Raw genomic sequence first — 27,313 nt, 5'->3', positions numbered from 1 at the left:
AGAAAACACAGGGGGAAAGCTTTAGAACACTGAACTGGTAATAACTTCTTGGCTATGACACAAAAGGCACAGGCAGCAAAATATAGGAAAATGGGACTTCATAACAATTTAAAACTTTTGTGAAAAGAATACTATTGACACAGTAAAAAGGCAACCCGCAGAATTAGAGCAAATATTTAAAAATCACGTATCTGATAGGGTACTAACATCTAGAATATATAGAGAACTCTTAAAACTTAAAAACAAAAACCAGTCTGATTCAAAAACGGGCAAAGGACTTGAATAGACATTTCTCCAAAAACATTCTATAAATGGCCAAAAAGCACATGCAAAGATACTCAATGTAACTAATCATTAGTGAAATGCAAATCAAAACCACAATAAGATACTACCTCGCGCCCATTAGGATAGTTACTATAAAAAAAAAAATGAAAAACAACAATTACTGGTGAGGAGATAGAGAAACTGGAAACCGTACACACTGTTGGTGAGAAGGTATAAAATGGTGCTGCCAATATGGAAAACAGTATGGAGCTTCCTCTAAGAATTAAAGACAGAATTACTGTCCCAGCAATTATGACCCAGCAATTTCACTTCTGAGCACATGCTCCAAAGAATGGAAAGCAAGATCTCAAAAATGTATTTGTACCCACGTTCGTGGTAACATCATTCACAAAACTTAAAAGGTGGAAGCCAAACCAGCGTCCACTGACGGGTGAACGGATAAACCAAATGCTATGTGTACATGCAATGGAAAATTGTTCAGTCTTAAAAAGGAAGGAAATTCTCACACTCGGTATAATACGAACGACCTTGAGACCTTAGGCTAAGGGAAAGAAGCCAGTCACAAAAGGATGAATACAGTATGCCTCCATTCATGATGTATTTAAGAGTAGTTCAATTCATACGAGGTAGAAAGGAGAAGGGTAGATTCCAGGGGGTTGGGGACGGGAGGATGGAAAGTGTTATTTAAGGGGCACAAAGTTTCAGTCTTGCCAGATGAAACAATTTCAGGAGATGGATGGTAGTGATGGCTGCATAACAATGTGAACGGACCGATGCTGAAATGTATACTTGAAATGATTAAAATGGTAAATTCAGGTGATATCTATTTTGCCACACTTTACAAAAGTAATTTAAAAAAAAAGAGAAAGCATGCTCATCATCCCCTTGGACCTCTTTCATGAGAAAACCTATAGTTTTCTAAACCTATAGTTTTCTAGGCAAAGGGCAGAAGCTTTGCCTTAAAACTCTCCTGAACATGCCAGCTACGAGGACTCTTTCCTTTCTCAAAAAGCCTCCAGGAAGCACTCGCAGCCTAAACCTTGTCCTGCATTTTATTACCATCAGAGCTGTGACCACCCTGCTTCATTTTCCTGTGAGGATATTTTGGTTCCACAATCAGCATGTTTGCTCCCTCCTTAGGGAGGCTGGCAGCTCTATAGGTCACTGGTTCTCCACAGTGACCAGCAGAGCATCATGCGTTTACTCGTCACTTATGTTGCCGAACACACCCTCAGAAAGTGCCAGAGGAGGTCAGTTTGGCAGACTGAAGAGCACCAGCCATACCTGCAACAGAGACATCTCCCTGTTGGGTGGCCGAAGATGCATAAACACAAAGCAAAAAGCCACGCCACTGCACGGGTTTGAGAAATGCCAGCTGGGGAGATGCTGTTTACATTTTTAAACTTTCCAATTCTGTTGGCTTTTAGCAAAACAATTTATTTCTTGTGTCATTCTGTGAGGTTCTCTAAATTGTGACTCACAGCTTTTGAAAGAAAAATAAAAGTAAGATGATTGTCCTTGAAAAGTTAATGTACTTCCAGAAATGGGTCTGGCACAAGGAAGTGCTTTGCCCTCTTCTGCAAAGGTACCAGAGGCAAGCCAGGTAAGAGAGCACAGGGCTGCTCACCGCGGATGACCGGAGAGAACCCCAAAGCACAGAAGACTGAAAACAAGTGCTTTTCTAACTCTATACTAGATGCAACAAAGTAACCATGGAGCGTACAAATACAATTTTTTGTTTTAAAGAAACAGTGATGCTTTGCAACATAAACTGAAAACTACTACTTATGAGATCAGAAAAATGGAAACTTTCAAAGACAACCTTGAAAGTGAAAGAGTTACCTTCTTGTCAGGTTTTGGTGCATTTTGAATAGAATTTAGAGCTTGCCTTTTATATTCAAGTTTCTCATTTAGTTCTCGTAGTTTGTTTACAGCAAAACTGGCTTGTTCATTAATTCGACTGGTGCCTTCATCTACAGCTTCCTCACCAGCCTCACCTCCTGGGTCCTGGGGGAAAAAGTCACGTGAACCACACTGTCTTATAACGATGGACTATTCAACAATGAGTACCTAGCATATAGGTTCTAGATCATTACAATACACTTAGCCAAAGTACTAGATTCCCCTAACACTTTGTGGTATAAAGTTCAGAGGCAGGCTGCTTTTCCTCAGCAAAGTGACAAATCAAAGTTATTTGGAACCACAGTAACTGGTGTTGAGGAATACAATGAAAGAAAAAACATTTAATAGCCTGAAAAACAGGGCAGAGTGGGGGATGGATTCCACACCATTATTTCCCAAATGGTACACCCAAGGGAATCTGCATGAAACAAGAAAAGGCAACTGAGTTATCTGCCTAACTCAACCTGAGTGGTCTGTGCTTAATCTTGGACAAAGACACAGAGATGTGTATGGCTTCCTTTCGGGCTCCTAAGAATATTCTAGAAAACTTATGCTAAGTACTTTTAAAATAAAATTTCCAGGGGCACCTGGCTGGCTCAGTTGCTTGAGCATCTGACTTTAGCTCAGGTCATAATCTTGTGGTTCGTGGGTTCAAGCCCTACATCGGGCTTACTGCTGTCAGCACCGAGCCCACTTCGGATCCTCTGTCCCCCTCTTTCTGCTCCACCCCTGCCTGCACTCTCCCAAAAATAAATAAATATTAAGAAAAAAATAAAAATAAATAAAATTTCCAAATTCCCACTAGTAAAAGTATTTTCGGTACACACTTTGTTCAGTCCCTCCCCTGAAGATGTATTTCACAAATCAACAGGTAGATCATCTTATGAGTTAAATGGTTAAGATTTCAAAGTGCCTTCAGATTCATACAGAACTGCAGAACTTTGAAAAATCTGGATAGATTAGCAGCAGACAGCATATAAAACAGACCTGTCAGCAGCAACAGCATGTAGAACAATGGAAAGAAGTCCTGAGAATGATCTTTTGCTTTATTATTCTCCTTAACATTCTTCCAGAGTTTTCCTTCTAATTTTTATTAATTGAAATAAACGGTAAGAGAAAAAATTTTCTTCAAACAAGAATGAAGTATTAATAACCCTAGAAAACCAAGCTCTTTTTTTTAATTTTTGTGCGGTCTTTCAAACCCTTGTCCAGGAGTGCACTTATCATGACATAATTGTATACCTTATATACATTCAAACAGGTATTCTGTCTTTTCCCTATCACTTATGATGCTGCTTATTTTGAGGGCGTTAATTACTCTTCAAAATTAGAATTTTTATGGCTGTATACCATCCTATGAATTGATGCTACCCTGAGGCGTGTTCCTACCGCTGCTCCTGCTCTGGGTTGACTCTGCTGGTTCGCCATCCCAGAGGTACTAAAACAAACTCCACAGTACATCACCTTTTCTACCATTTAGTTATTGCCTTAGGGTGAATTTCTAGAAGTGGGATTATTGCTACAAAGAGCAGAAGCGTTCAAAAGGTCAGTGATACATATTACCCTTGAGTCCTAGGTGAAGCTGGATAATTTCTCATATTTGTTTACTATTACCTTTCATATAAACTGTCAGTTCAAGACTTTATCCAATTCACCTATTGGGTGTTGATATTTTTAACTAATATGCATAACCTCTTTTACAGCATTTACTTATTAGCCATTTTCATTTCTGAGGCAGAGAGAGAACACGGTTAAACTTACCGAAAAACATATAAAAAATAAAGCAAACTGATCTTAAAAATACAATGGGTGAAGGGGAGTGGGACATAGAGGCTTTTAGTTATGGAATGAGTAAATCTTTGGAATAAAAGGCACAACGTGGGGAATACCGTCAATGACATTGTACTAGCATTGTATGGTGACAGGTGGTAGCCACACTGATGGTGAGCACGACACAACATACACAGACGGCGAATCGCCACGTTGTGCACCTGAAACGAATGCGACATTGAATGCTACCGGCACCTAAATAAAAAAATACACTGTTTCCAATTAATGTCAACAGACAAACGATGCTTATTTATATTTTAGGGGTGAGGTTTGGGGAAATAAGTATCAGTATCCTTATCTGCATAGCTTTAATCAGGAAAACAATTTTTTCTTTGACATTCAAAAGTCTATCAGCCAAAAGAAAGTTCCGCCGAATGAAGAATTCTTCTTCTTGTGCAGGAACATCACCACCACAGTAGCTAGAAATAGTGTGGCACAGAGACGAAGTAAACAAACTTCAGTTCTAATAAATTGTATCTGATGGGGAAAAAAGATGCAATGACTAAAGACTTTTGGCCCTGTTGGTGGTGGAAGACACAGAAACTGTGAAGAACTAAATAACAAATCTTTAAAAAGTCTGAATGAGTGAATTTAACAGTTCAGAGACACCAACTTCTAATACCATCAAGAGCAAGCACTTGATTCCTCAGAATCTGAGATATAACCAGCAGAAAAAAATCCAAAATTAATGATTAGCTTTCTATGTAGGGTGACTGTAAATAAAACATTTTGTGTTTCTTTGTACCTTCACAAATCGTAAAGCCCTCTAAACCTTTAGTAGTAAATGAGAGACGGTAAATGAGAGTAGTAAATGAGAGATCTCCAAAATGATAGTACACTTAGGAGAATCAGACCCAAGTGAGGTGTGGCTGAGCAAGGTTTCTTTCAGAGAATCTTACTTACATCTGATTTTTTAAACTCCAAAATACTTCTTGTAACTGCCCCCACATCCTCTTCCTCTCCTCACTCACCCATCCTTTGTCTCTTCTCGGACTAGACTAAGTTCTACTGATTCTCTCATCTGGCCTACACCACTTTGCGGACTCTCTGTCCTCACTTTTCAGGAGCCACACACGGGGTGTGTCGCAGGTAGAGACAGGGCTGGGAGGTTGCAACACGAGGAAGTGGTGGTCAGTTGTTCAGAAGAACAAGGGAAGAGTGCACAAGTTCTACTTACGGTCCTGCATATTAAAAGATGAAGAGGTGCCCCAAATTTGCCTAAACAGTACGTGTCCGCCTGATCATATTCGAAGCTTAACCACTGAGAAGGAAGGAGAAAATTAAACGGGACTCACCATTTCATCCTTGCCGGAAATCAAGTGCGAGCCATGTTTTTCTTCCTCTTTTATCATCAATTTCTCATACAGGTCACTGACAATAAATGAAGGGTAATACCTATCCTTTAGGGTCTCATAAACATCGCCCTGGATTTTGCAGAACACTTCAATACCTTTATTTCCTACAAGACACTGCTGGATTTCTTTGTAGAGTGATTTTTCCACAGATATTTCTTTGCTTTCCACAAAGAAATTCTGGTAAATTTCACCAACTAATTGCGGGATTTCATTCTGAAAAGACAGGAAGATGAAAAACAAGAAAGGTAAGAAATACCATCTCTGACAAAAATATTTTTCTTCTGAATTCTCTCCATCTTAAAGCTGGAAGAAGACATTGAAAACGGACACTGCTACTGGTACCAGTGGGGGTCTTTGGCGTGCGTGTGCACAGAGTCAAGGGGTAAGAGTCTGGCTCCTGAAAATGAATACTTTATGCTGAATAGTTAACGAATATAATTTCTACTAAATGCTGGCAGGGGACAAGTGGGAACAGTTCTCGTCTTGAAACGGATTCCTTCTTGCAAATCTGAATTCCACAGCTCAGTTATCAGCTAAATTCAATTTGGCTTTAAAAAATCTAATGTAAATAATTGGAAGTGCCATTTTTCACTCCAGAAGTCATTATTATGTAATTTAAGAAAACAAGAAAAATATTCTCCAGAATGATGATGTATTGCATTATAATCAAGCTTGTATTAGACAGCTTACTCTTAAACATCATACTAAGGTCACAGCCAGTCTGTTTCAGAAATGCAAACATCTCTTCTGATTAACATAACATTTATATTTCCTCTGAAAACATCTCATTAATTCTAGGAATGTTACACAAAGTCTTCAACAGGATTAAAAAATGAAGACAAACAACTCAATGAATATTGTGAATTTAACAAACATCTCAGAACTTTTACACCCAAATTAGTGTTGTTAGGTCAAAATAAGGCTATTTCATGAAGCTATATACTTTTATTGCACTGAAATCTTTTAAATTGTTTCCAGGAGTTTAGGAAAATTCTTTAGATTGCTCTTCACAATATTCCTTTGAGAGCAGCCAAAAGTCATTTGGAATCAAGTCTGATAAATAAAATACATAATAAAGTGGGCAACTGCAGTATCGGATAAAATGAGGTAACTTGTGACTTACAAAATAACAATAAAAGGCATTTCTAAGAAGATTTAAAAATACTGTGAGACTGAATTTAATTCCGAAACCAATGTAGTATGTGATTTATGATGTATTTTAATAGTATTGAGTTCTAGCAACACTCACATGAAGTGCAAAGTGCAATGTATCCAGTGACTTTTGTGTTTATTTTAATAAGCCTCTCAAAATACATGTAATATATATAGTATACATATTGTCATGTATATTTATAGACACATATAAACATACATATTTCATATTCTTTAACTCTTACTGAGAACTTGCCAGGTGCAAAATACAATGCTTATTGGGGCTTTTCATCATTAAGAGGCATCTAGAACCAAAAATCTTCTTTTGTGGGTTTTTTTTTTTTAATGTTTATTTATTTTTAAGAGAGCGAGAGACACAAAGCGTGAGCGGGGAAGGGGCACAGAGAGAGGGAGACACAGAATCCGAATCATGCTCCAGGCTCTGAGCCATCAGCACAGAGCCCGACGCGGGGCTCGAACCCATGAACCTGTGAGATCATGACCTGAGCCGAAGTCAGCCGCTTAACCAACTGAGCCACCCAGGCACACCCCCCACCCCCACCCGCTTTTTAAAGGTTTTTGTGTTTCTTAATTCAGTCATATTTTAAATGAAACAAAAGAAGAACAGTAGTGTAAAATATGCACATTGATACTAAAATAACAAGGTTATGAGATTGAGGTGTACATGACAAGATCAATTCATTGTACCAGTAATGTGGATGTATATAACTTTTTTTATAATGTGCTAAAAAAGCAAACCAAAAAAACTGCCTGAAAGTAAATTCAGTATTTTGGTACATTTATGAATCTGTTTTTCCCTTGACCACACATTCAGAAGTATCTTTTTGTGAAAATAAAATATAATTTTATTTACCATTATGAGCTGGAACATAATTTCATTATTATATTTAGTTTTAAATAGTCTTTTAATGTATATTTATCTTACAGCTTCATTGAGAAACACAGACACACTGCCTAACATGCAAGTTTTCACCAGCTGGTGATTAATATTTCTTTGGGCCTATATATACTACCTTGTTAGCACTCTTCAAATATTCCACCGACTCCCAAAAACTAATCAGAGCTCTCTTGTCCATCCTTTCCATGTACCTTCGAAAGTGCTCTCGGTAGAACGTATTGGCCAAAATATCTTCAAACTGAAGAATCTATTAAGGAAATTTAAGGACAAAAAATAAAGAAAACGTTAAAAACTTAAAAATAAAATTCTAAATATCAGTTTCCTTTAACTTTCAATGGATTGGTGTCTACATTCAAGAAAAAAAAAAGTCTCATTTTTTAAGGTCGTAGTCAACTTAATACAGTATTTCTCTCAACTTCCTAAATTTTAAATGGAAAAAGTTATTCAGTATTCAAAACGTACATATTCAATAAGTGCCAATTTTCTATTAATCATTCACTCATTCAGCAAAAGATTTATTTGGCATCTACTCTGTATCAGGCACATTTCTAGGAACTCAGACAAAAATCCCGGCCCTATGAAATAAACTGCTAAAAGTAATAGATACCAATAATAGAAAAATTAAAGAGAAATATATAAAAGACCAGGAAGCTGGAGTCTAATAATCTGACATTTTTGCCTTCCATCCTTACACTTGTGATGAAAATTATTTTATATCTTGCTCCTTCACTTACAGTATCATATTCATTTAAGATATCTTTTGTAAGCATCATTTTAATTAGTTCATAATATTGCACTATATATCAAAATGACTCCTTGGTTTACTATTTTGTATGCTTACAGAAAAAGAAAAACAAATCTGAAGATACAGTGGGCAAAATCTTGAGCACAGGCTGCCATAATAGAAGAAAGCAGATCACTTTCATAAAAATTCATAACTCAATTAATTAGGAAAAATCCCTCAAATTAATTTAGAAGGAACTGAAGTCCCATATCCTTAGTTCTTAGTTAATTAAGAAAAAGACCTGTAAGTATTATCTCAAATGCAATTAAAAGAAACACTTATGTTTTAAGATTCTTAACAATTTATATTGTGGCAGTGGGAAATTTTTTGGAAATGTGACCAGTAAGATCTTTCTAAAATCAAGTGCATATGATCAACACAGATTCAACTCTTCTACCAACAGTGAGTCCTCAATAGTTTTTGTAAACAGAAAGAGGCAGGCATTTTTCTAACAACTTCTGGTAACTCATTAAAGGAGACAGTCATCCCATGCTACAGACCCCTAACAATTGGAGTCCATAAATATTTCAGACTATTAGGATTTAGTTTACTAACTTTGGAAAATCATAGCATGTATCTTTATGGAAACCCTACCACTAAAGCACTGTGACATACAAATTCTAACTGTACATGGTCCATGGAGGTTTGTAGGAGCCCATATCAACTCGGGCTAGGGATAAACAGATCACTCAGAGAGCTATCGATTTTTAACATAGGGAGAAGCCGAGCAGAAAGGGCATTCGACAAATTCTAAGAAAGTCTCCCCAGTATAATTTTCCTTCGATCAAAATGAATTCCAAATTAGATACAAATTCACATACTTGCAAAACCAAGTCCAAAACATCTTCTAAAATATTAGCCATTTTTAGACTTTTGTGTTTTATGAATATTCTATGTTCAGTTCCAAAAGTGCAAATATATACAAATAAATGACAGCAAATATATCTAAACCATAGTTCAATGGGTGACATATCTCTTAATTGGCCAATGGATTAACCAAGTTCTCTATCCATTTTTTTTTCCTCTCTTGAAAAAGAGAACTTCATTGTGTAACATCTACACTAATGGAATGGGTCTGGGTGGACAGGATGCATAGATAGTACACTTCAAGTCAAATGTATTCATCTGAGATTAACTCAATCTCAATTAATTTGACATTAATTAATTTCAGTAAGTCTGAGATTTTTGTGTGGAAGTGAAAAGAGAAGGGTGGGTAGGTCAAAGTTGACACCACTATTAAAATAATCATTTTTTAAAAACTATCGATGATATGGGGCACCTGGCCGAGGTGGCTGAGTCGGTTAAGCATCCAACTTCAGCTCAGGTCATGATCTCACCATTTGTGAGTTCAAGCCCCACGTCCAGCTCTGTGCTGACAGCTCATATCCTGGACCCTGCTTCAGATTCTGTGTCTCCCTCTTCTCTCTGCACCTTCCCAGCTCTCTCTCTCTCTCTCAAAAATAAACATTAAAACAAATTACAAAAAAAGTTAAAAACTATAGATGATATAACAATAATTAACATTTACTAAGGGCTTCCACACAGCAAACACTGTGCTCTTATTTGTTGGGTCAGCCTTTTTTTCTGTCCTAAGACCTCTGGTAATTCTGGGAGGAGAGCTACCACAGTCGATGGTCTCTAGGCTGGATCTGGTTTCATGATGCGTATTTTACAAACTTAGTTTTATGTTTTGTGTGGATTCCCTCTTACCCAGCTAGTTAATTTTTCTCCAGGAAAATTTCCACCAAGCACTCAAAAGTACCTCAGGGCCTTAGAGGAATAAATGTGTTCCTAAGCACCCAACATGTTACCAAGAGTGACATAGGATTCTCTAGTTACAAAATACTCATGAGAATAACTCCAGAAAACTAATGAGAATATGTAGAATTAGGATCTTGGGAATAATGTTTTATCCTAAAAGGAGAGGTTACAATTGGATTTTTCTTACATCTGTATCATCACTAAACATACCTCCTTAACAATCAATGCCAGTAATAACATTTATTGAGTGCTCTTATACTAAGTGGTGTACTTACCCTCCTATGTTCATTATTTAATGGTTGCCATCTATAGGGTATGCACAAACTATCCCAATTTTACAACTGGAGTACAAAAAAGCTAACTAACTTGCCCAAAATCAATCCCCAGTAGATACAGAATTGAGAGCCAGGCTTTCTGACTACACAGCACAGCTTCTTAACCATAATAAAATAGTTCATCTCCTTAAGAGATTACCTGATTTGTGTTTCTAGCAAACTACAAATAGTATGGAAGTCAAGAAGGAAAGATGCATTTAGGAAAAATGCTCTATAAGAACTCCAACAGAAACAGAAAGTCAAGGAATCTTTTCATATTCAAGTGCAGAGTCCTGGGCCACACTCAGTAATGTTCTTGGTCTTGGATCAAATACATTGAGATAAAAACTGATCTTAGACGGTGGGTTGGAAGACAGTGGTGGAGTAGAAGGATCACAGGCTTGCCTCATCCCATGAACACAACTAGATAACCAATACCTGAATACCCCAGAAACTGACCTGCAGACTGGCAGAACAAACTCCACAACTTCATAAAGGTAGAGAAGAGGGGCGCCTGGGTGGCGCAGTCGGTTAAGCGTCCGACTTCAGCCAGGTCACGATCTCGCGGTCTGTGAGTTCGAGCCCCGAGTCAGGCTCTGGGCTGATGGCTCAGAGCCTGGAGCCTGTTTCCGATTCTGTGTCTCCCTCTCTCTCTGCCCCTCCCCCGTTCATGCTCTGTCTCTCTCTGTCCCAAAAGTAAATAAACGTTGGAAAAAAAAATTTTTATAAAGGTAGAGAAGAGGCCACATAGAAGAAAGCATGAAGTGTGGTGACAGACTTGGGAGAGAAATGGATCCTTGTGCTGCAGTGGGGAGGGAGCCAGGGTCACAGACAAGGGTGGGACACTGGGGAGCACAGGGGAAAATGGATTCCCACAGTAATTGGCTTAAAATGCACGAGGGGTCTAATTTTGTGACTTGTGGCAACCAACAGGGCTTAAAGCGCGAACTTCTTTCTAAAGGTCAGTGGACTTAGAGGTGCTTGGGTGGCTCAGTCGGTTGAGCGTCCAACTTCAGCTCAGGTCATAGTCTCAAAGTTCATGGGTTCGAGCCCCGTGTCCATTTCTGTGCTAACAAACAGCTCAGAGCCTAGAGCCTATTTCAGATTCTGTATCTCCCTCCCTCTCTCCCCTTCCCCTGCTCATGCTCTGCCTCTCTCTGTCTCTCAAAAATAAATAAATGTTTAAAAAAATTTTTTTTAAATAAATAAATAAATGGAGGTCAGTGGACTTGGCTGGGATAGAGCCCGGAGGGCCCTGCACTGTTCTTGGAGAAAAGGCAAGCCAACAACTCACGGACACACAGCATGGAAACAGCAATCTGAAGAGCGCCTGGGGCACCAAGTAGGGAGGTTGTTTACTCACTCTGGAGTGTATCCCAGAGAGGCAGCATTCATGGAGAGACCACTCTGGGAATGAAGGAACTGGCCATAGCCATCTCCCACCACCACCCTACATGCTACTAAACAATGAATGAGTCAACCAGGAAATCAAAGAAGAAATTTTAAAAATACACGGAAACAAATGAAAATGAGAACACAATGGCCCAAACGCCGAGATGCAGCAAAAGCAGTTTTAAAAGGGAAATTTATAGCAATACAGGGCTACCTCAAAAAAACAAGAAAAATCTAAAACAACCTGACCTTACACATAGAGGACCTAGAAAAAGAACAACAAAACCTAAAAACCAGCAGACAGAAGGGAATAATAAAGATTAGAACAGAAATAAAGGATATAAAAACTAAAAAAAAAAAATTAAAAAATAAACCCGCAATAGAACAGGCCAATAAAATCAGGATCTGGTTATTTGAAAAAACTCAATAAAACTGATAAACTTCTAGCCAGACTTATCAAGAAAAAAAGAGAGAGAAAGACTCAAATAAATAAAATAACAAATGAGAGAGGAAAAATAACAACCAACTCCACAGAAATACAAGTAATCACAAGGGAATATTATGAAAAAGTATGTGCCAACAAACTGGACAACCTAGAAGAAATGGATACACTCCTACAAACATATAAACTACCAAAACTGAAATAGGAAGAATTAGAAATTTTTTAAGACTGATAACCAGCAAAAAAATTGAATCAGTAATCAAAAAACTCCCAACAAATAGAAGTCCAGGGCCAGATGGCTTCGCAGGTGAATACTACCAAACATTTAAAGTACAGTTAATATTTATTCTTCTCAAACTATTCCAAAGAATAGAAAAGGAAGGAAAACTTCCAAATTCATTCTAGGAGGCCAGCATTACTCTGATCCCAAAACCAAATAAAGACACCACTAAAAAAGGAGAACCACAGGCCAACATCCCTGATGAACACAGATGCAAAATTTCTTAACAAAATACTACCAAAATGAATCTAACAATACATTAAAAAAATCATTTTCCACAATCAAGTGGGATTTCTTCCCCTAGGCTACAAGAGTGGTTCAATATTCACAAATCAATCACTGTGATACATCACATCAGTAAGAGAAAGGTAAGAACCACATGATCACCATTCATGATAAAAACCCTCAACCAAGTAGGTTTAGAGGGAACATATCTCAACATAATAAAGGCCACGTATGCAAAACTCACAGCTAACAACATCTTTAATGAGGAAAACCTCTCAGTTTTCCTAAGGTCACGAACAAGAAAAGGATGTCCACTCTCACCACTTTTATTCAACATAATACTGAAAGTCCTAGCCACAGCAATCAGGCAACAAAAAGAAATAAAGGGCATTCAAATTGGTAAGGAAGAAGTAAAAGTTTTACTATTTGCAGATGACATGATACCATACATAGAAAACTCAAAACACTCCATCAAAACACTGCTAGAACTAACAAATGAACTCAGTAAAGTCACAGGATACAAAATCAATGTACAGAAGTCTGTTGCATTTCTATACACCAATAATGAAGTAGCAGAAAGAGAAATAAAGAAAACAATCCCATTTACAATTGTACCCAAAATAAGATATCCAAGAATAAATCTAACCAAAGAGGTGAAAGACCTATATTCTGAAAACTCTAACACACTGATGAAAGAAATTAAAGACAACCAAAAGAATGGAAAGACATTCCATACTCTTTGATTGGAAGAAAAACTATTATTAAAACGTCTATACTACCCAAAGCAATCTACACATTTAATGCAATCCCTATCAAAATACCAACAGCATTTTTCACAGAAATAGAAGAATCCTAAAATTTGTATGGAACCACAAAAAGGCCCTGAATAGCCAAAACAATCTTGAAATAGAAAAGCAAAGCTGGAGGCATCACAATTCCACACTTCAAGTTATATTACAATCAATGGACCAGAGTAGAAAACCCAGAAATGAACTCACAACTATGAGGTCAATTAATCTTTGACAAAGCAGGAAAGAATATCCAATGGAAAAAAGATGGTCTCTTCAAAAAATGGTGTTGGGAAAACCAGACACCAACATGCGTAAGAAAGAACTGGACCGTTTGTTACACCATACACAAAAGTAAATTCAAAATGGATAAAAGACCTAAATATGAGGCCTGTAATCATAAAAATCCTGGAAGAGAACACAGGCTGTAACTTCTTTGACACAACATGCAGCAACTTCTTTCTAGATACGTCTCCTCAAGCAAGGGAAACAAAAACAAACTACTGGTACTGCATCACAATAAAAAGCTTCTGCAAAGGAAACAAGCAACAAAACCAAAAGGCAGCCAACATAATAGAAGATATTTGCAAATGACATATAAGATAAAGGGTTAGTATCCAAAATATACGAAGAACTTCTCAAACTCAACTCCCAAAAAAACCAAATAATCCAATTAAAAAATGGACAGAAGACACGAAAAAATATTTCTCCCAAGACGATATCCAGATAGCCAACAGACACATAAAAAGATGCTCATCATATCTTACCATCAGGGAAATGCAAATCAAAACTACAATGAGGTAACACCTCACACCTGTCAGACTGGATAAAATCAGCAACAGAATAAACAACAGGTGTTGATGAAGATGTGGAGAAAAAGGAACCCTCTTGCACTGTTGGTGGAAATACAAACCGGTGCAGCCACCGTGGAAAACAGTATGGAGGTTCCTCAGAACGTTAAAGACCTTATGATCTGACAATTGCACTACTGGGTATTTACCCAAAGAATACAAGAACACTCATTCAAAGGGATACATGCACCCCTAAGTTTATAGCGGCATTATTTATAGTAGCCAAGATTTGGAAGCAGCCCAAGTGTCCACTGATTGATGAATGGATAAATAAAAAGTGTGTGTGCGTACACACACACACACACACACACACACACACACACACACACACACACTGGAATATTATTCAGCCATAAAAAGAATGAAATCTTGCCATTTGCAATGACATGAATGGAGCTAGACAGTATTATGCTAAGTAAGTCAGAGGAAAACAAATACCATATAATTTCACTCCTATGTGGAATTTAAGAAACAAAACAATGAGCAATGGGAAAAAGAGAGACAGAGAGACAGAGAGAGAGAAGTCAACAAACAAACAAACTGAAGTGAAGTAGGTGATGGGGATAAAAGAGTGCACATGTGATGCATACCGGGTGATGTTTGGAATTGTTGGATCACTATATTGTACATCTGAAACTAATATAACACTATGTTAACTAACCGGATTCAAAATGAAGCTTAAAAAAAAAGAAAGAAAACTGATTTCAGAGATTAATCATTTACTGCCACTGATTTCCACACCCCTTATATTTTCATTTCCTCTTCTCCCTTTATTTTTTCTTAAATTCTTCCTTCCATCTTTCCATTTGGGGGCCATTTGAAAAGTGAGTGTACAACCTTACAAAAAAATAAAGCAATACAGATTTTTTTGTTTTCATATTCAGATGAAAACAAAGCCAGATAGGAAGGCAATACTGTGTAGGTAAAATTGTTCAGGATTTAGAGGTTTGAATCCTGGCTTTGCCAGACTTTCCAGTTCTGGGAGTTCTAAGTGACTCTGTCACTCTGAGCCTCAGTTTCTTCTTCTATAGATTGGCAATAGTACCACCTTTATGGGTGGTACTTTATGGGTTGTTGTGAGACTTGTCATAGCTGTTGTCAATGACAAGAGACAACAAAAACTCATTAGGAAGAAACTGAACCAAGATTTTGGCTAAAAAAGAAAAGACAATGACAGGTGCCAAAAATCAGGGTAGTTAAGTAACTTACTAGATAAGTAAACACAGGTGAAAGGAATAGGTCAGTGGGTCTCAAGTGGGGTTAAGAGAAAGATTACAAAGGGGTTGGTAAAAATTTTTGTGGATGTCAAATATAATTACTATCTTGACTGTGGTGATGGTTTCATGAGTACATACATATGTCAAACTTATCGAATTATATACTTTAAATATGTACAGTATATTGTAGATCATTATACCTTAATAAAGCTGTTTAAAAATTAAGGCTTGACAACAGAATTGCAGAAAAACGATGTATACAATTTTATACTAAAGACTCACTTCCAGGAGTACATATATTGGAGTAATTTTTCTATTCACAGATCACTATATTTGATTTGCTAATATTTTGTTAAGAATTTTTTGTTTAGGTTCTTGATGAATATTGGTAAGTAATTTTCATTGTTTTAATGTTTTTCTCTGGTTTGGTGTCAGTTATGTTGGTTTCTTATGAGGAGTTAAAGTACCTTTCTCCTCCATTTTTTGAAATAATATTGCTAAGATTTATATCTTTGTCTTGAATGTTCAGTAGAACTCACTAGTGAAATTATCTGGGCCGGAAGCTTTCTTTGTGGGAAGGTTTTAAATTATATATTCATTTTCTTTAATACACCTAAGGCTACTCTGATTTTTTATTTCTTTTTGAGTCAGCTTTGGTAATTTGTATTAATACTTGTGGGATACAGTTAAGGAATTTGTGTATTTTATTCAAATCGTGAAATTTATTGGCTTAAAATTGTTCATAATATTCCTTTGTTTTCCTCTTAATGCATCTAAGATCTATAGTGATGCCCCCTCTCTCATTCATAATGGTCGTTTGTGCCTTCTCTCTTCTTTTTGTCAAACTAGAGTGTATAATCATCTTTTCAGAGAACTACCTTTTGTTTTCATTTATTTTTCTCTACTGTTTTTCTGTTGTCTATTTCACTGATTTCTGTTGTTATATTATTTCCTCTTTTCTAGTCATTTTAGTTTTCATTTGTAGCTTCTTAAGGGGGAAGAACACTGATTTTAGACCCTTCTCCTCCTCCTCGTCCTTCTTTCTCCTTCTTGCAAACTGTGAAGTCATGACCTGAGCTGAGATTAAGAGTTGTACACTTAACCAACAGCCACCCAGATGCCCCGACCTTTCTTCTTTTTTAATATAAGCATGAGTGTTTCCTTCCAAGTACTGCTTTAACTGTATCCCACAAGTATTAAGATGTTATATTTTCACTTTCATTCCATTCAAACTAGTTCCTAATTTCCCTTCTGATTTCTTGATTCAAGCTTTATTATGTTGTTTAATTCTTCAAATATTTGAGAGTTTTCCAGATCTTTCCAAATCCACTTGGTCAGAGAATACAGTCTGTATAATTTTAAACCTTTTTAATCTGTCGGGATTTGTTTTAATGCCCAGCAGTATAGTCTTTCTTGGTGAATGTTCAATATATGCTTGAGAAGAATGAGTATTCTGTTGATGTTAGGTGGAATGTTCTAGAAATGTCCATTAGTTCCCCTTAGTTGTACTAGTGTTTACATTTTCTATATTCTGGTTTTTTGTTCTTTTTTTTATCAATTACTGAGAGAGAGGTGTGAACACTTCCAATTATAATTGTGGATCTTTTTTCCTCCTTTCAGTTCTGTCAGTTTGTACTTCACGTATTTTAAAGGTCTCACTGATTGCATACATATTTATATTTAGGATTATCATGCCTTCGTGATGAATTGACCCCTCTATCAGAATGAAATGTTCTTCATCCCTGGTTATATTCCTTGTCCTAGTGTCTATTTCGTCTGATGCTAACATTAGCTACTTTATATTTCTTATGCTTTGTGTTTACATAGCATGCCTTTTCTCCTCCTTTCACTTTCAACTGATCTTTGCCTTCATATTTAGTTTCTTGTAGAGGGCATATAATTCTTTCCTATTATTTATTTACTTGATCACTTTCTTTTAATTGAGGGATTCATCTAATTTTGAAGACTAAGTTCTGAAATAAAGTTAGGTGGCAATTCCTCTGGATTAAATATGATTAGGTTATAGCAAAACCATTCTACCCATGTACGGCCCCAAATTAACCAGTCTTACCTTTAGAATAGCAAACCATTATAAACATTAGAATTCTGTAATATTATCTGAGGCTTCCAGCCTGAAGTCTAACAGAAATGACTTTCCTCTGAGGTTAAACTGTTGCACCAGCAATGGGTTGTGCCTTTCCTAAGTGTCTGGAGAGACAAGTCAAAGTGGAGGTAAAACCAGATTAAGCCTACTTCTACTAAATACTGCCAGGTAATGTACACTGACATCACTTTCAGCTCTCCTAAAATGAGCTTCTTTTATGTTTCCCAAGGTTTCCTTTTACCATAAGATCTAAAACCACATCATCTTTTGACTAGGTAGCAAACCATCAGGTGCTTCTTCTAGGTGTGTATCTCCCATTTTTACTGGATCACTTACCTTTCTATTTTATAATTATATGGGACTCTTTGCAAGAAGAGACTCCATCTTATTCCTTTTGGATCCTAGTACCTTGCACTGCAACTGAGAGACTGTGGACCCACAATAAATGTCTGTTGAATGAATAAATGAATACATGGGACACATGAAGAGAACCTCTTCTATGAGAAATGTGCCTGGAAATCTGTTAGAGTCCAGAGGCTGACAAGAAACAGGAAGAAAGACAACATTCAACCTGCCAAATCCACTCTCTCTTCAACGTTCACCAAAAGGTGAAATTTTCACTTTGTAGCACAAAGCCAAAACTACAGAAAGGCATATTTGCTAACAGCAAAATAAACAGATCTCCAGTGGTGAGGGGACGCCTCTATAAAACAAGAGCTATTCAGGGCTTCATTTGTGCCACTTATGTAAGATATTGCAGAAGAACTCTGGCTTGTGTTAGAGTTGGTTCAAGGTCGAACATACACTATCCTGAAGAAGCTCTAATGAATACTGAGCCATATACAAGAAAAAAAGGTCAAAGCTCATCACTGGAATACGAGGAAGGGAAAAATCATAGATAAGCATCTGAAGTCAAACCAAGAACTGAAGAGGAAAAGATCAAGAGACTAAAAATCCAAACAGGTGAGGTCAGAGGCTGTAGCCAGAGTTAACTTAATACTGATGGTGGCCTCTTTGTGACTAAGTGCCTTCTTTCAAAAGAGGAGTTTGGAGTTTGCCCTGAAGTCCTGTTCCCAAGTGGTAAAAGCAAGCCCTTCCGGGAGTCCCACTGCTGTTTCCTTCAATCCTAGCGTTCTCTCAGTCTTAGAAGACAAGCTTGGGTCCTTGAGAGTATACAGCTGGTGCTGAGGTAGGGCTAGGACACTTTCCTAAGCTCCATGATTTCAGGACTCAGTATCAGACAGTCCAAAGTTTTGTTCAAAAAACAGTCGCTGATATATTATGGCTTAGTGAGAAAGCATTCAGACTGTGTAGCAACTAGATCTGGGTTTATATCTAGTTCTGCCTCTTCCCACCTGGCCTTAGGTAATTTACTTAAACCAACTCTGTTTCTTAACCTTTAAATGGAAATATTGAGAGATTCAAATTTCAGAGAGTTGTGGTGAGAGCTAAGTAAAATAACCACAAGATACTTTCCATTCCACAGGTGGTTATTTCTTTCCAACTGGTAGTGAGTAACTTGACTGGGCCCTTGCAAATGTAAGCATGTGCCTCTGGGACAGGAAAATACATATGGGCATGCATGCACGCACACACACACATACACACACACACACACACATACACACACACACACACACACACACACACACACACACCCGTGCCTATCTCTTATACCTATCACCCTTCACAGAAGTCAAGGACACCAAGTAATACAGTTCTTTGACATGTAAAAGCAAACACGTGAGCCTCTGTTCTGGGACATATGCTTTATGTTAAATACCAAAAAGCTAAAATATTGGATGGGAGATTACATGAATGTTTATGATAAACATGAAATGGTTGGGGCGCCTGGGTGGCACAGTCGGTTAAGCGTCCGACTTCAGCCAGGTCATGATCTTGCGGTCTGTGAGTTCGAGCCCCGCATCAGGCTCTGGGCTGATGGCTCGGAGCCTGGAGCCTGTTTCCGATTCTGTGTCTCCCTCTCTCTCTGCCCCTCCCCCGTTCATGCTCTGTCTCTCTCTGTCCCAAAAATAAATAAAAAACGTTGAAAAAAAATTAAAAAAAAAAAAAAAAAAGAAATGGTCAAAACAAGAAACTGCAAAGTTCTACCTTCTGGCTTTGAGGCCCTTCTCCTTCATCCAAGGCCCCATCCTCTTGCTGGTCATAGGCAGGGCCTCCCAGGATTCGGATTCTCTTCTCACACTGCTTCTTAGCCACAGTCAGTTGGTTAATGTACCTTTTCATATTCCTGGCCCTTAGGAGATCAGCTTTCATTGCAGCAGTTTCTTTACCTTGAACGGGATGGATGGACAGGACCCAGTCAGAGGACAAGGTATGAAAAGGGGAACATAACAACACTGAAAAGATTGGTATCTGATGTGGTACATTTTGAACAGTGGGTATTGTTCATGCTACACACATACGTATATATACTCTCAAAGAGAAACACCATTAATTTCTAAATATAATTTGTACATATATCACTGAAAAATCCTACTCAAGGGTAAAACATTAACAAAAAAACCCCTCTCCTCTGTATATATATACTCACAATGTGCATGTATGTATGTGTATTTAAATATCTTTACATGTATGTGTAATGTACACAGAGCCATTCATAAGCTCTGTGTCAGGCAGTGACAAGGCATTCGGGACTCAAGACCAATTGTTAAATCTCGTGGATTTCTAGCAAGGCAGAAATCCAAAGATAGGATTAGCAATTACAAGCATAATATGGGCTATAAAGAAAACGTGTAGGTACCCTTGAGCTGCTTAACCAATGCTTCTAAGCCAGGTTTCCTTAAGCAAATTACATGCAAACAAAATGAAAAAGGAGTGGAGTGTGGCAGACAGAGGGAGCAGCAAATATGAAAGCGAATGCCCTGAAGCAGGAAAGAGAGAGCTTTGGAGGAACTGCAAGGGCCCGTGCAGCAGGTGCAAGGGAAGCTAGAGATCCAAAGTGAATCTGGAGGAGGCAGGAGCCAGACGACATAAAGCTGTTTAGCCCATAGAAATAACTTCAGCCTTCAGTTCAATAGCACTGAGCGGCTTCTAATGGGTTTTAAGCAAGAGTAGGTCATAAATGGATTTATATTTTTTAAAGATTATACAGGAAGGATAAAAAAAAAAATAATTGAAGGTAAAAGACTGCAGGTAGAGAAACCAGTTGGAGTAGCCAAGGAGGGAGATGGTGGCCTAAACCCAGGTCATGGCAATGGCAGGAGAGAAGACTGGAAGCATCTGAGAATGATTTATAGAGAACAGGACCCTGTGACTGAGCGGACAGCAAAGAGGACAGTGGCTGAGCAATGTAAAGAAAACAGACGTATCAAAGACGGCTCCCAAGTTTCTGCCATGAGCAGCCACGGAGGTGGTGGGGCCAATTATGAACCAGGGAACATTACAGGAAAAGCAGGTTTATGATGTGGCAGATGATATTTGCCAAAGGTGGTCACGATAAGGTCTTTCATCTTCCTTACTCTTTTTACTGTGTCACTTCGACAATCTCCCTCTGAGAAGTAAGATATGTGCTCCCTTTTCTCGAATCTGGGTGGGTTTGTGATTATGGAGTAAGTGAGGTGATGACTTCTAAAGCTAGACTGTAAAAGGCCACTGACCTGGAGCCCTGAGCTGCTTGGTAAAGTCATCCAGCAGCCATGAGGCCTCCATGCTTTGAGGACGCCTGAGTGGTCAAGGGAGAGATCTCCACGGAGAGGCCCCCCACAAGACCACAGCCCTGGCTAGGACCTCAGCCCACATCCAGTGGCACCCTGGCTCCGTGTGCATACACCATCCTAAAGGTGAACCGTCCAGCCACAGTCAAGAGAGAAGAGCCACTCCTGCCGAACCTGCTAAAACCGCCAACTCGGGTGCAGAAGAAGTACCTGCTGTTTAAGACACTGCACTTTAGGGTGGTTTGTTACACAGCAGACAACAGGCAAATTAAAGGCATTTGGCTACCTAAGCAGAGACATAAGGTGTGGAGTTCAGAAGCGTTCAGCACTTGACGGTAGCTGAAGTCGCGGGAGTAGAGACAACCCAGGAAAAACTAAAATGGTCCCAGTACATAATCTAAATAAACCCTACATTTAATGGCGAGAAAGAAGAAAAGAAGCTGGCAAAGGGGCTGGTGAAGGAGAGACAGAAGGTAAATGTGAGAGTGCGGTTTGTGGAGAAAGAATGTCAGCAAAACAGGAGAAACAGTATTTCTTGTCTGTTACTGCACAGCCTCCTAACTGGTCAGCACGCTTCCACCTTCACCTCCCCTCCAGTCTTTATCTCAGCACAGCAGCCAAGGCAAACCTATTAAAACATCAACCCAGGGGCACCTGGGAGGCTCAGTCGGTTAAGCATCCGACTTCCACTCAGGTCATGATCTCACGGTTTGTGCGTTCGAGCCCTGCATCGGACTCTGCACTGACAGCTCGGAGCCTGGGAGCCTGCTTCTGATTCTGTGTCTCCCTCTCTCTGCCCCTTCCCCACTCATACTCTGTCTCTCTCACAAATAAACATTTAAAAAATTAAAAACAAAAAACAAAAAAACATCAACTCAATCACATCATTCCTGTGCTCAGAAACCTCCCCCAGACCCCCATTTCACCTGCAGCAAAAGGCAAAGCACCTTTAAGGGGCTCTAAGGCCCTACACTCTCCAGGCTCATCCCCTCCTACTCTCCACAGTCAGCCACACCAGCTTCCTTGCGGTTCCCTCCTTTTTAAAATAACAGCTTTATTGAGATATACTTCACACATAATTCTATTTAAAGTGTAAATTTAACTGCATTTAGCGTATTTACAGACTATGCCACCATCACCACACTTTTTTGAATACTTTCATCACCCCCAAAAGAAGCGAGGTACCCATTAGTCACCCCAACCCTCTCAACCCTAGGCATCTTTATGGGGCTTCCTCTATGGATTTGCCCATTCTGGAGACTTCATGTAATGGAATCACGTAACACGTGGTCTCTGGTAACTAGCTTCCTGACCACCCTGGGTGGTTCCCTGCTCAGGGCTGTTTTATGCCTCCTCTCAGCGTGACCCTTCCATCCCCCACGGATCTGCATGGCTCACTCCTACCTCCTTCAGACCCTCAGTTCAGGTCTCAGGGAAGCGCCTCTCTGGGCACCCTATTTCTAACAGCAACCCCCACCCTCTAACACTGCCTTTCTCCCTCTCTGCTTTACTTTCCCCATAGCACGTATCATCACACTTCTATTTGACTTATTTATCCTGTAAGTAGATCCTCTGAAGGTCGGCATTTTGTTTATTTATATACTACTGTATCTCCAGCACCTATAACAATGCCTGGTAACACAGTGGAGCTCACCAAATGTTTGCTGAAGGAACAAGTGAGCTGTGTCCAGTATTACTGCGAGGTCAACAACAAAATAGCTAACATTTTGCTAAGTGCTTACTATGTTTCAGGTATTATGCTTCTCTAGAACTTGGGCCCTAAAGGAGAGAAATAGCATTCTCACCTCCCATTCTTCAGTTTACTCCAGCAACATGGTTTCTACTCCTCCTCTCCACCAAATCTGCCGTTGCCAAGATCACTAGTGACCTCCATGTCAAATACAGTGGAAAGTTTTCAGTAGAGTCTGGAATCAGACTTACATTAGAATCCGGGCTCTGACACTTAGGAGTTATGTGGTCTCAGCAAGAATTTTTTAAGGTTTAATTTAAAAACATTTATGATGGCATGTTTCCTTATGTTGGCATTATATAATTTCAAGTAAAAGCAAAAAAACTTACGCAAAATTGATTTTTAAACATGACTAAGCATTTAGTCACTTCCTTGTGGAAAATGGACTGGCTTTGCATACGTAACATAAAGGCAGGGCTGGGTTGAAGGAAGGCTTGTTGTTGTTGTTTTTAATGGGGGAGAGATGAGCTGGTTTTAACGGTCATTTAAGAGAGAGAGAGAGTTAAGAGAGAGAGAGGAGAGAGAGGCGAGGTGACAGATGGGGAGTGGCATCCAGAAGACAAGCAAATAGATCAGCTTTGGAAAAAGGCCACTACAGTAACATGGAAGACAGAAGAGAAGGTGTACATAAAGCAAGTTTGTATTCTGGTGCCTAGGAGCTGGGGCGGTTCCCCTCACATGGTCTCTGTTGCCCCAAAGTCGTGAGTAAGGTCATCTGCTGAGAGTGAGGTAAGTAAAAAGGGTGAGTGGTCAGAGGCCTGTGGAAAGCGAGGGGAGTATGAAATCCCCTGTGGAAAGCCCAAGAGCAAGCTCCCTTCGGAAACAGTGAGATTGTTTTAGGCAATGTTCAGGGCCAAGGTGAGCACCCGATAGATATAAATATTCCTAGGCAGGTCAGATCAGCCTTCTGGAGGTGGGTCATAATGTGCTTGGCTTAGATCAGAAGTACCCACAATAAAAGAAGGGAGTCTGTGTACTGCTTCTTGGTGCCTCTTAATGTGGAGTCTAAGTAATGTTCTATAGAACTCAGCAGAGACCATCAATTCCCTAGGACGATCACCATTACCTCTCCCATGTTCCACTCAGTCAATGTGTGCAAATGCCTGAAACAGTACCAAGGCAGGCTGAACAAGTAACTGAAAAGACCTAGAAGAGTACCACAAAACATGTGATCTTTCAGAAGCAGCTTTTGCCAGTACTTAGCACAGAGGGTAACAGGTAGACTTCAGGTCAACAGATGGCCTTGTTCCAGAGGGTCTGTCTGATATTACAGGATGACTTTTCTGTATGTGTGCTGAGGGGATATTTTCATTTGACTTCAGTAATAGTTTCTCAACTTGTCCTACGCTTGGCTGACAGGCTCTAACCAAAGAACTTAGTAACTCAACATTCTTCATCATCATCATCATCATCATCAAATACTTAAATAATATTTGAGTCCCCTTAGTGGCAGAGTCCCCTTAGTGGGAAGATAAAGGTAAATGTAAGTCTTTCCCCAAATTAGTCTGTCACAAACTAGGATGCTTTGTGTATGTGCCTAAAGAAATACATGCTTGGGACAGTCACATTTTCAGAAAAAAAGTTTTCGTTTTTAAAACATGTATCTTTAAAGTCTCAATTTGATACATATTTAAAATACTCTTAAGTTTGGGAACTAAAGAACTTCCTTTTATAAAATAAATCTATACCACAATTTTAATTTGGGGTTAAAATAGGCTACTAAAGAGACATATATAGCAAGAAACTGACACACATTTATCAACAACCACATTCTTCTCCTAAGAAAACATAAAAGCCTTTCTAAAAGCACAAAAACTAGAAGCAAACTCAAAGAGAAGGAAGAAAGAAGGAGAATAAACCATCTAAAACCCAGCTGCAGGGCTGAGAAGAATATTTTTATGTTCCACTTGAATGTCGCCTGCTCACGTGAATACGTTCTTGTTTGTTAAAGGGCGATACAATGCCATTGTCTGATCACAAAGCTTGTTGCTTAGAAAATTCTGTTTATTTTTGCCTCAGAAAACCAATGCCACGTTCAGGGCTAAATGACTAACATGGACCTCATGCAGCCCATGTGTCTGTTGCACAAAAATCCTTGTAAATCCGCGATGCGGATGAATATGCTTTGTGACCTGAAAACCCATTCAGCCCGGAAACATCCAGGCCAAGAAAAGTATAGGCAAGTGGGTTCGCGACAATACGCTGTGGCCCCACTCAAATCAGATTCATGTAGCTGCTTCTCTGTAGAGCGTTAGCTGCATGCTGTGCATCGTTACAAATCGGTTAATCACGCAACTGTTTGATCTAGCTTAAAAAAGAAAGCCAGGGAGATAAACAGTGACGGGTGAAACAATGGTTGGTAGCGGCTCTTTTAAACTGGTGCCAAGATGGATATACAAGTGACAGAGTATTCTAAAGCAATTAGTTATGAATAGTTACTGTTCTTCCTTCTGGAAAGTCCAGATTTTAGTGAAGTCAGAACAAAAGAAAACGGGTTCACTGGCTTCCTTTGCTCAAAGAGAATTTGGCTTAGACATTAGGTGAACAATTCTGGCTACAGAGACATTACAGTAGACCTATGGACAACAGTGTAGCACTGCTTTTTGCTTTAAACCTTCTGCCCATGATATAGTTCTTCCTTAAGCAAGTGAGAGTGTCTTACAGTAAAATACAAACACCAGGGAGAACTATTAAGCACTATTCCTAAGGAGGCAAAGGAGAGAGTGCAGTCATTTACAGTGCAAACTAACAACTCCAGAAATAGCACAAGCATAAATGGATTAAAATGGCACCATTTTATTTTTTCAGGTACTAGCCAATGTCGGGAGCAGAGTATTGTTTCTCCTGTCCCGGCACGCTACCAAATCCCAAGGCATCTAACAGCAGCACTCTCAGCGGGTTGATTGGGGGATTCAGGGGATAACAGAGCAGGGTTTCTCATCCTGGACACGAGAGACATTTGGGGCTGGGTAAATTTGTCTTGTGGGGGCTGTCCTGTGTAGAGCAGCATTCTTGGCCTCTACCACTAGATGCCAGTAGCATCCCTTCCCCCAGACGGGACAACCAGTAAGGTCGCTGGACATGACCAAATGCCCTAGGCACCCTGGGGGACAAAACTGTGCCTTGCACCTCCACCCTACAGAGAAATACTAATATAGAGGTATAAACTCTGTGACAGTAAAGTAGACAAGGCTGCACACTCACCCCTTCCCCTGACTCCCCAGCATGTGGTTCTCCTTCCCAAGATGAACAGGCCTCCTCATGCCCCTCCAGGCCCTCAACATAAAGAATTAAGGGAGCTCCTCACTGGAAAATGTTGGGCCTCTATTCCTCAACTTGTGTCCACAGATGAACAATCCTTTGAGTCTCCACTGTACATGTAAATACAAGTTGTTTTTTTTTTTTTTTTTTAAGTTTGTTTTTGAGAGAGAGAGAGAAAACAACCAGGGGAGGGGCAGAGAGAAAGGGAGACACAGAATGCGAAGCAGGACCCAGGCTCTGAGCTGTCAGCACACAGCCCAACTCAGGACTCAAACTCACAAACCCTGAGATCATGACGTGAGCCAAAGTCAATCACTTAACCAACTGAGCCACCCAGGTGCCCTTAAATGCAAGGTTTTTTTCTTTCTTTCTTTCTTTTTTTTAATGTTTATTTATTTTGGGGAAGGGGCAGAGAGAGAGGGAAACACAGAATCCGAAGCAGGCTCCAGGCTCTGAGCTGTCAGCACACAGCCTGACACAGGGCTCCAACTCACGAACCGTGAGATCATGACCTGAGCCAAAGTCAGACACTTAACTGACTGAGCCACCCCAGCACCCCGTAAATACAAGTTTTAAGAAACTCCCTTGAGAGGTGGGTTCAAGAAACAGGTATGTATTTACCTAGGGACTGGTCAAGTTTCAAAATGAAAAATGGTGCTTGATTTCTTAACACGAAACTGACACCAGTTCTCAGCAGTTACTAATCATCACAAACTTCTTCAAAATTATCTGAAAACCACCTCAAAAGCTGCCCGAGAACAAACGAACAATCAATCAATACATATATATATACACATATTTATCTTACTTTTCAACTTCAGGCCAGTATGTTCTTTTTCAAAAAGAACAAATGGGATTTTCTTATCATACCGAACACCCGGATTTCATAGTCTGAAGTGTCACTCCACTTTAGTAGAAAGAGTACTTGAGGAGTAAGCAGAAATCATAGCAGGAGCTGATGGAGGAACCACTCACGTTATCATGGGAGAAGACTACAGAGATCTTGTAGTTTGACCTTGCCCAG

At 39.2% G+C, this 27,313-nt stretch overlaps 1 protein-coding gene across 5 annotated transcripts in view; it reads right to left on the bottom strand.

Annotated features, from left to right (window-relative positions):
• The window catches only part of SNX25 (sorting nexin 25), a 132,649-nt gene that overhangs the window by 24,465 nt on the left and 80,871 nt on the right, over window positions 1-27,313 (bottom strand). For all 5 annotated transcript variants that reach the window (XM_045056821.1, XM_045056825.1, XM_023252358.2 and 2 more), the window contains 4 exons: window positions 19,714-19,895; window positions 7,559-7,690; window positions 5,313-5,585; window positions 2,128-2,292 (listed from right to left, as the gene is read on the bottom strand). In XM_045056821.1, the coding sequence (XP_044912756.1) occupies window positions 2,128-2,292; window positions 5,313-5,585; window positions 7,559-7,690; window positions 19,714-19,895 (752 nt within the window). The remainder of the gene's footprint in view (window positions 1-2,127; window positions 2,293-5,312; window positions 5,586-7,558; window positions 7,691-19,713; window positions 19,896-27,313) is intronic.

The sequence above is a fragment of the Felis catus genome, chromosome B1 (assembly GCF_018350175.1).
Source record: "Felis catus isolate Fca126 chromosome B1, F.catus_Fca126_mat1.0, whole genome shotgun sequence".
NCBI classification, from domain to species: Eukaryota; Metazoa; Chordata; class Mammalia; order Carnivora; family Felidae; genus Felis; species Felis catus.
The sequence above is the reverse complement of the archived record's forward strand: the minus strand, read 5'-3'. Positions and strand labels throughout refer to the sequence as shown.